The following is a 9,626-nucleotide window of genomic DNA, read 5'->3' on the forward strand; positions in this document are numbered from 1 at the left end:
ATATATAGATATATAGATATATAGATAGATATATATATATATAGATAGATATATATATAGATAGATATATATAGATAGATCTAGATATATATATCTATAGATAGATAGATCTAGATATATATAGATATAGATATAGATATATATATATATAGAGATATATATATATATAGAGATATATATATATATAGATATATATATATATATAGATATATATATATATAGATATAGATATATAGATATATAGATAGATAGATATATGTTTCTTACTACTGAGCACAGTCGATCAGCTGATATTCGTTGGATCGTTCTAAACACGCTTTCACTCCGTCGTCCTCCCAAAGCTTCTGAGTGTGTTCAAAGAACTCCTGAGGGACACAAGTCACATGATGCAGGTGAGTGAGGCGTCCTCTGCTTGGACAGCAGCGTGTGTGAATCGACCAATCAGAAGCAGAGAAAATAGAACGGCTGAAGGAGTTGAGAGGAGATGCTTGTTTTGTGTCTTTGTGTCTTTAGAGACACACTGTGTGAGGATAATGAGGCCTCAGGTGAGACACACACACACACACACACACACACACACACAGTCCCACATCAACTCGTTACATCATGTCATTAACATCATTAAAACAAACATGTTGTCTCCTGGTTCTCTTAAAGGGACACGTCCCATTTTATTCAGATAACCTGCTGAGGACGGAGACGTTTGATTGGTCGCATTCTAATAAACAAACACCTTTTGTTTTGATCTGTTTCTACTGTTAGCATTAGCAGCTTTAGCTCCTTTCAAGACTCATAGGTTCTGAACATCTGTGTGTGTACCTCTGTGTATTCAAAGTCAGACAGCGGTGCGATGCTCTTGATGTAGTCAAGTCTGAACTGGTTGCCAGGGTTACCCAGTGGAATGGGCGGAGTCAAGGTACTCATGGCAGCTATGATGGTCTGAAACACACACACACACGCACACACACACGCACACACATATGAACCAACACAGGACTGCTTTAACTTTGGACCGATCAGAGGCTCAGTGGGTCATGTGACGCACCACGATGGCGTCCTTCACATTCTTCCTGATGTCCTGAACCTTCTGCTGCTTCTCTCTGGAAGACAAACAGAGTTTCTTCTTCAACTTAAAAGCGTCTAAATGTTTTTCATCAGGTGGAAGGACACGTTAACAGAAAGCTGATGATGGTCATTAATCAATCATCATCACAAACTACAGAAAACTGATTTAGAACTACAAAAAAAACACAATATAATTATACCGTCTCAATGAAAATAAAAAGCTCATCTCTACAGGAAGTACTGGTGCCAGAGGGGATTTCAAAATAAAAGTTGATGAAGTTTTTAAAATTTGACTCACTCAGTGTTGAAACCGTCAACATGAAGAATCCTCATCTGCTTCACGATGGTGCTTTTACCTGATTCTCCTGCTCCTACAGACACACAGGCGAGACACACAGGTGAGACACAAGGGCGAGACGGACAGGCGTGACGCACAGGCGAGACGCACAGGCGAGACGGACAGGCGAGAGAGGGACAGACAGACAGACCGGTATCTCACCTAGCAGTAATAGTCTATGTGTAGCTTTATAAGCCTGTCTCTCTTTCTGCAGCTGTCTCTCGATCTTCTTGTTGGCTTCTCTCTTCGCTTTTTCATCCAGTCGTTCTTCCTCCGTCTTCCCTCCCAGACAGCCCATCTCAACTGGAACCACAGAAACCAGTGAATGACCACAGAAACCAGTGAATAACAACATTAAAACACAGTTAATAGTTAAATATTTATTTCATATGATACAAAAAATAAACTTTCTACTTTTGATTGAATTCAATCAAACACGCTAACGTTAGCTCGCTAACTAGCTAGCGGTGCTATGAATGTGATGCTACAGAGGTTACTGATAGACTGAGAGGAGGTCTGAAGGGTATCAGGTCTCTGGAGTCCACCATGTGGTCCTCTGCTGCTCTCTCCTCACGATGGAGCGCTGAACTAGTTTCACTCTTTTATAGAGTATTTATTCTACTTTAACATCTTGTGTTGCAGATAAAAAACATTAAGAACTAAGATGACAAAAAAAATAATTATCACAAAACTGAAGATAATGTATTTTTATTTCTTCATCGCAATAAAAAGGATCTGAATACTTTCCCAGTACACCCGTCAGTCCTGGTCTTACCTGTAGCCGTTGATGTCTCAGCAGGTCCAGATCAGAGCGTCTCTCTCTGTCCGTCCATCAAAGTCCAAAGAGACAGAAAACAGCTCCTCAACCAATCAGCACCCAGACCAGTTCACAGGTCCAGTTCCCTATTGTGTAACACAGAGTCTCTCTCTCTCTCTCTCTCTCTCTCTCTCTCTCTCTCTCTCTCTCTGGGATTTGTCTGTTGTTCCTCCGCTGTCAGTTTGTTTCATGACAACCAAGAAGCTGGATTCACAAACTCCTCTAAAAGGTTGGTCCTGGTTTCCAGTCAGAGTCAGACCAGGACTGACTCTAGACCGGCTGGTTCAGAGGTCTCATCTGAACACTTATTATTTTTAATGTGTCCATATCTATATTTACAAATCATTGACTTTGTTCACTTTGTTTTTATTCTTCAGAGAATTAAACTGATCCTGGAACTCAAAAAATAAACACTAAATGTGCTGAAATGTAAACGAAGAACAAACAGACTCTTGGACGAGCTCTCCTCCTCCTCCCTCATTGGTTGGACTCTTCACTCTCCAAAGACCTCAACCTGAAGGCGACAAAAAGCCAGATCCAGAAGGTCTGAACAGGTTTCAAACCAGATCCAAGCTGAAGGTGATCCAGATCACATCAGATCCACCAGACCTCTATCAGACCAGGACTGACCCAGACTCACCTGTGCAGGTGTTCATCACAGAAGGATCCCAGTCGCTGCATCTCAGACTGGAAGAAACTCTGTAGGAAAAAGAGGGAATATCAAATATTAAAACATTTAAGTGAACAAAGTTGAGTACTAGTATAAATAGTAGTACTACTAGTAGTATCTGTTAGTACCAGGATCTGTGTGTTCATGCTGTTCAGGCTGGTCGAGTTCTCATGAAGTCGGTTCAGCTGATCACTGACGCTGTTCTCAAACCTCTGCAGCAACACTAACCTACACACACACACACACACACACACACACACACACGGTACCTGTGTTGACGGACAGGTGTGTGGAGTGGGCGGTACCCGTGTTGACGGACAGGTGTGTGGAGTGGGCGGTACCCGTGTTGACGGACAGGTGTGTGGAGTGGGCGGTACCCGTGATGACGGACAGGTGTGTGGAGTGGGCGGTACCGGTGTTGACGGACAGGTGTGTGGAGTGGGCGGTACCTGTGTTGACGGACAGGTGTGTGGAGTGGGCGGTACCTGTGATGACGGACAGGTGTGTGGAGTGGGCGGTACCTGTGTTGATGGACAGCTGTCAGCAGTGAGGAGACGTGTTGTTGACACTCTTTTAAAGACAGAAGAATATCAGCTTCAACGTTCTGCCAGCAGCCCTGAAAACAATTCATAATACAAGTTTTTATTGATTGACCATTGAAGCTATTGATCAAATATCAATAACAGTATTTAACGGTTTGTGCACTGACAGTCAAGTGTTTGTTGAGTTGTGTTTTGAAGGTGTTGAAGGCAGCTGTGATGCCAGGCGTCGGGTCTGACTCCACCACAGGCTCCTCCCTCTCGACAGATGGTCCCGCCCCTGTATCAGACAGCTCCTCCTCCTCTGGTGGCTCCGCCCCCTCGTGTGGAGACTCTGAGACCAGGTGAGCAGCAGATTTATTAAACAATTCAAACATTGAGGCCAGTTTGAGAAAAGCATTAAAGACAAAACTACCTGCCGGTAGTGACTTAGTCATCTCCCCTTCCGGCTGAGGCTCCGCCCTCCTCTTCTGGGCCAGTGGACCCTCATTGTGGTCTGACAGGTAACCTTCACATAGAGAAACCAAACAGTCCGGAGTAAATACCATCTCTAATATGAAGCCTCATCACCTTAAGTCTGAAACAGATTATTATAGAGTTCTGTGAGGGTTTAGATCATCCAGAGACCTGAATCTGGAGCGGCTCTCTTCCCGTCACAACTCAAGACTTCCTGGAACAACAAACAGGAAACAGGTGAAACACAGCAGACAGTTGATGATTTTAAAAGAGAAACAGAAGAACTAATGTACCTTTATATTTCCTCCAAACTCCTCCCTCTGTTCCTGAGAGACCTCTTGCTCCGCCCCCACAGTAACCCCTGAGAGACAGACAGGTTCAACCAACAGTCTCACTGATCTCCAGTTAAAACCTGTTTTTGATTCGGTTCATGGTCCACTCAAGGTGAAAGGACCTGAAGTATCTGAGTGTCAGTCATGATAAGAATCCTCTAAAGCAGGGGTCTTCAACATTTTTCAGGCCAAGGACCCCCAATCTGATAGAGAGATGGAGCAGGAACCCCCGGCTATATATATTGTATAACATTGTGTTTTATATTAAACTGGGCCTAGTGCCATGTATAAACATACCTCTTTATTGTGCATTCAATACTAAGCTATTTAAATAATACACAGGTTCATATATTCATGTTTTTATTTTAAACATGTGCAAGGTACAGTGAGTAGGGAGGCCGTGCACTGCCATGTATAAACATACCTTGTCAACTGATACCAATGCCAATATCAATATTGTCTGTCAATTGCATGATAATCATCATACAAGCTATTCAAATAGATGTTTTCATTTTATACATAAATGTGGAAACATAAGCGAGTGATGGCCTGTTAGTGCCACTGCCATGCATAAACATACCTGTTATCTTTCATACAATACTGAACTATTACAATAATGGACACATTCATGTTTTGAAAAAAATAAAAAATAATAATTGTCTAATCAACCAAAAAATTTACGGACCACCTGCAGTACCTCTGCAGATGCCCTAGTGGTCACGGACCCCTTGTTGAAGACCTCTGCTCTAAAACATAAGTAAAGGTGCTTCAGTACTTCCTTTCTTATCTAGTTTAGCAAAAGAGGCACTGGACCATCCTTTACCAAAGGAAAGGAGACCCTGGACCTTCCTTTACCAAAGGAAACGAGACCCTGGACCTTCCTTTACCAAAGGAAAGGAGACCCTGGACCTTCCTTTAACAAAGGAAAGGAGACCCTGGACCTTCCTTTACCAAAGGAAAGGAGACCCTGGACCTTCCTTTAACAAAGGAAACGAGACGGACTGACCTGAGTCGCGTGTTGGAGTCGAGTGTCGGTCTGATCTGATCTCATCAAACAGAAACTCTGATCTGCTCACTGAAGTCTGAAAACAACAAACAATCAATTAAAGTCTAAACTTCCTGTTTTTATTGACAGCTGATGATTTTACTGAGAAGTTACCTTAAAGGCAGAAGAGTCTTCCTCACTGCTAGGAGACGACAGAGGAAGAACTAGACAGACAGACAGACAGACAGACAGACAGACAGACAGACAGACAGACAGACGAGTAGACAGACAGAGAGACAGGTAGAGAGTTTTTTGGTTTTACATTTGTATTTTATTTATAATTATTATTACAGACTGAAGGAGTTGATTGAGTCTTTATTAAACACACTCACCCTTCAGCTGACTCTTGCTCTGTGGTTTCTTCCTGCTGTAGGATCGACCATGGACCGTACCACCTGTGTCCTTCAGACGGGGGGGAACTCTGGACCATCTGTTCATACAGGGAGACACAGACAGACAGACAGACAGAAGGACACAGAGACAGGTAGTCAGAGAGAGAGTCAGTCAGACAGACAGAAGGACAGTCACACAGACAGACAGACAGACAGACAGACAGGTACCATGAAGACCTTCCCAGCAGCCTCCTCCAGGTCTCGGTGGTGTTCAGAGCTGAAGTTCAGCTCCACTGTCTGACCTCTGCTGTTGTGGTGCATGATGGGATTGTTCAGCCTAACACTGAGGACTGTCTCTGTCCCAGTGCATTCTGGGAAAACACACACACACACACACACACACACACACACACACACACACACACAGTTTTACTGATAAGAACCCGATCAGAAGTATCAATCAATCATTAGAAACATGTTAATGAGGACTGACCGTCATGTTTCAGGTGAAGACTGTAACGAACCACGTCCTCCTTCAGCAGGTGGATCGACCCCCACAGGAAACCCTGAGACATCAAGACACAGAGACAGGTCTCACAAGACCAGAACAGAGACGGGTCTAACAAGACCAGAACAGAGACAGTTCTAACAAGACCAGAACAGAGACAGGTCTAACAAGACCAGAACAGAGACAGGTCTAACAAGACCAGAACAGAGACAGGTCTAACAAGACCAGAACAGAGACAGGTCTAACAAGACAAGTCTATATATATATACTGTAGTACCAGTACTAGTGCGGTAGTACCTGAGGCTCATTGATGAAGAAGCTCACACATCCTGAGCTCACGTTAAAATCAATCCAGAACTCGTCCAGTTTTTCGTCTTTTGGTGGAAACAGCTGTAGAAGAAGAAACATGAAGTAAACAAGACGTCTGCAGAGATCTGGTTTATACTTTAAAGGGTTAAATGTTTTTACCTCAGTGGAGTCGAGGAACGCTCTGACACAGGGGAAGGTGTACACCCTGACAGACAGAACGCAGGTTTAAAAATCCCCAAGATGAAGAGTTTTTAGATTCATTACAATGATAAAGTTCTTCACCTCCTCTGGTCACCATGGTGATCATTAACAAAGTTCAGGAAACGTCGACAGTCCTGGAGAGAGAGAGAGAAAGAGACGGGTCGGAGAGACAGGTGAACAAACCAAACATACTCCGAGTGTCCAGAAGGATGGGAGAAAAAAATGTCCACATCCACAGAAACAATCAAAGCTTGATAACTCTTATAGTTAGGGCCGGTTCAGGTTTATAGTTAGGGCCGGTTCAGGTTTATAGTTAGGGCCGGTTCAGGTTTATAGTTAGGGCTACAAGTAGAGAGGCAGACAGGTCAGAAAGAAAGACAGGAAGAGAGACAAACAGGTGTTCAAACAGACAGGTCAATCACTCACCACTTCAAAGTCTGCGTCTCTGATGTCACAGAACGCACTGCTGATGTCATGGCTGGAGAACCACTGATTGGCTTTCTGATCTCGGTCCTTCCTGGGAGTCAGACGACACAAAGCCTCTGATAGGCTGACCTGCAGCTCGTAGTCTACAACAGCACCAATGAAAACAGAGCTTCAGACACCTGGAGAATTTAAACATGTCCCTCACTACACTGCTTCGATTGCATCAACTTTAATGTCACACTTAAACTATAATGTAAGAACTTACCTCCAACTGTCAGAACTGCTGCTGCCACCTGAGATCTGTGAGACAGAGAGGTAAAAAGACATTGTGTACAATGTGTACTGGGTGTGTACTACAGTGTGTACTGGGTGTGTATTACAGTATTAGGGTCTGGTTCTGGTCGATCTGGATCAGTTTCTTCTGCTCGCGGCTCAGAGACTCCAGGATGCTGTTAAATGTTCGGATGGCCTGAAACAAGAAAACGTTCTAGATGCCAGACCAGTACAGACCAGTATGATTGAATTTTGGTTTGGTTTCCATGGTTACCTCAAGTCTCAGTGGAAAGTGGATTTCTGGTTCCAGAGCTAACCGAGCCAGCTGAAGGAGAACCACAGACAGCTGACTGACTAAGAGACAGACGGGTACAGAGACAGACAGGTAGCGAGACAGACAGGTGAGTCCAACATGTGACACAAAAGGAATAATATCTGAAGATTAAAGACACAAAATGAGGAAACAAACCTGGAATAGAAGCCTGACCCAGCAGCTGACAGACAGACAGACAGACAGTTATTGGTGATTTTAGCACACAAATAAAACGTTTTATTGTAGTGTTGTGTAGTAAAGTAACTACACAATACACACACACGGGATCATGTGACTAAAGCAATGCTGGCCTCCATTTCCCAGCATGCTCCTCACCTGAAAGTAGTCATAAAACTCCTCAGTGAGGCTCAGCAGGGAGGCGGAGCTCCTCAGGAGGTCAGAGGTCAGAAGGTCATGGACGGCTTCGAACCACAACACCACCTAAACAAACAAACAAACACACAAACAAACTGATGATCGGGTCCAATACTCCAGGTACAGATTACTTTATTTATGTATTACTAATTATTGAATTATGTTCATTTTATTTGATTAGCTACTTTTAGTGGATAATCAAATAATCAGATTACAAATTATTTTACAATGAGAATATTACTCCGATTGCTTTCCTAGATTACAGAGTAACAGATTACTTTAGCAGTCAGTCCGTGGTCGATGAGTATCTGCAGATGGACTCTGTTCTCTGATAGAACCTCTAAAGACTTCAACACGACCAGGACTCTGGAGAAACCGGATCCACACAGATCCTGAAACCAAACAACAAACAATAAACAGAAGAGGAAATAAAACCAGCGCAGATTAAAAAGTTGCTGACATGACATGAATGTGGAGTTTAAAATCTGGAGCTGTTGTCTTGGCAGCAAATTAAATGTAACCTGCTAAAGTGCAAGGAACCTTTGAACGAAGGAACCTTTAAACGAAGGAACCTTTGAACGAAGGAACCTTTGAGAGAGGAACCACACCCGGGACCATGGCCACGGTGTCCCGTTACCTTGGTGACCAGCTGGTCCAGTCTGGTGAGCGTGATGTCACTGAGACCTTCATCCTGAAGAACTGAGACCAGATCAGAGGAGTCTCCACGGAGGAGACAGTCCTCTATTTTCACCTCCATCTGAGACAGACAGACAGACAGACAGACAGACAGACAGACAGACAGACAGACAGACAGACAGACAGACAGACAGACAGACACACTAATAATGAATAGAAATAAAGTTTTACAAACGTATCTAAATATTGTCAATAAACTAAATCAGCCACAAAAACTTATTTCTGGTTATTTCATCTCTTCTATTATTAAAATCCAGCAGCAGGAGATTTATTTTGGTGAGCCACTTCCGGCGGACAGCCAGCAGGGGGCGCTGCAGACTACTGTGTGACAGACCAGGGGTGGACAAAATAACAGAAACATCTGCAGGTCCCGCATGAAGTGAACGTGAGCACATTTACACTCGGATCGGATTACGTCATTAAAATGACGAAACTTCTCTTCTTTGGTTTCATATCTAAATGAACAGAATTATCATGACGACACATTTCCGGATCAATAATCAATAATGTTGTACAGCTGACTCTGCAACAATAATCAAAGAATCAATAATCAGATTATTTACCATCGCGTCTCTTCTCTCAGCGTGTCGGGAGCGCGCACAGCTGCTGCTAATTAACTCATTAGAGTCGAGAACGCGCAGGTGCAGAGTGAAAAAATAGTCCCGACGCAGCGGAGGAATATCAGCTTCATTTAGACCAAAACCAGAGAAATAAAAGAGATGAAAAGAATATTCATGAATCAATTCAATAAATCAGATGCAAAGAATAAATTATAAACCTCTTCTTTGAAACACTAACGTCATAAATGTTAAACTAATTCACATAGTTCATTTTATTCAAACAGGTCAAAGTTTTATTGAATTAAAATCTATTTTAATGTATTATTATTAAAGACAGACAGACAGAGAGACAGACAGAGACAGACAGACAGA

General features: G+C 43.0%; 2 protein-coding genes across 2 annotated transcripts; both read right to left on the reverse strand.

Annotated features, from left to right (window-relative positions):
* Positions 1-266: 266 nt before the first annotated feature.
* LOC116400203 (guanine nucleotide-binding protein G(olf) subunit alpha-like) lies at positions 267-1,700 on the reverse strand. Its single transcript, XM_031877920.1, has 5 exons — positions 1,565-1,700; positions 1,364-1,436; positions 1,046-1,100; positions 820-939; positions 267-365 (listed from the first exon to the last, which is right to left on the reverse strand). The coding sequence occupies exons 1-5, from the start codon at positions 1,698-1,700 to the stop codon at positions 267-269; spliced, it is 483 nt and encodes a 160-aa protein (XP_031733780.1).
* Positions 1,701-3,690: 1,990 nt separating this feature from the next.
* On the reverse strand, positions 3,691-9,273 carry sycp2l (synaptonemal complex protein 2-like). Its single transcript, XM_031877938.1, has 21 exons — positions 9,258-9,273; positions 8,636-8,755; positions 8,277-8,390; positions 7,960-8,064; positions 7,780-7,804; positions 7,585-7,664; positions 7,418-7,506; positions 7,303-7,337; positions 7,038-7,180; positions 6,693-6,745; positions 6,570-6,615; positions 6,399-6,491; positions 6,087-6,159; positions 5,822-5,964; positions 5,594-5,691; positions 5,376-5,425; positions 5,223-5,298; positions 4,178-4,245; positions 4,056-4,098; positions 3,844-3,936; positions 3,691-3,762 (listed from the first exon to the last, which is right to left on the reverse strand). Exons 1-16 carry the CDS (start codon positions 9,258-9,260, stop codon positions 5,404-5,406), a joined length of 1,242 nt encoding a protein of 413 aa, XP_031733798.1. The 5' UTR covers positions 9,261-9,273; the 3' UTR covers positions 3,691-3,762; positions 3,844-3,936; positions 4,056-4,098; positions 4,178-4,245; positions 5,223-5,298; positions 5,376-5,403.
* Positions 9,274-9,626: the final 353 nt, after the last annotated feature.

Source organism: Anarrhichthys ocellatus, unplaced genomic scaffold, assembly GCF_004355925.1.
Source record: "Anarrhichthys ocellatus isolate YVR2014 unplaced genomic scaffold, GSC_Weel_1.0 scaffold155, whole genome shotgun sequence".
Taxonomy (NCBI): Eukaryota; Metazoa; Chordata; class Actinopteri; order Perciformes; family Anarhichadidae; genus Anarrhichthys; species Anarrhichthys ocellatus.

Excerpts from the sequence above, each read along its gene's own strand:
- LOC116400203 (XM_031877920.1), bottom strand. The coding sequence starts at position 1,700 with ATGGGCTGTCTGGGAGGGAAGACGGAGGAAGAACGACTGGATGAAAAA. Across the intron at positions 940-1,045 it reads ATGTGAAGGACGCCATCGTG|ACCATCATAGCTGCCATGAG; the intron begins GTGCGTCACATG and ends TGTGTGTTTCAG. Across the intron at positions 366-819 it reads CTGACTTTGAATACACAGAG|GAGTTCTTTGAACACACTCA; the intron begins GTACACACACAG and ends TGTGTCCCTCAG.
- sycp2l (XM_031877938.1), bottom strand. Across the intron at positions 8,065-8,276 it reads ACCACGGACTGACTGCTAAA|GTGGTGTTGTGGTTCGAAGC; the intron begins GTAATCTGTTAC and ends TTGTTTGTTTAG. Across the intron at positions 5,965-6,086 it reads TCTTCACCTGAAACATGACG|AATGCACTGGGACAGAGACA; the intron begins GTCAGTCCTCAT and ends GTGTTTTCCCAG.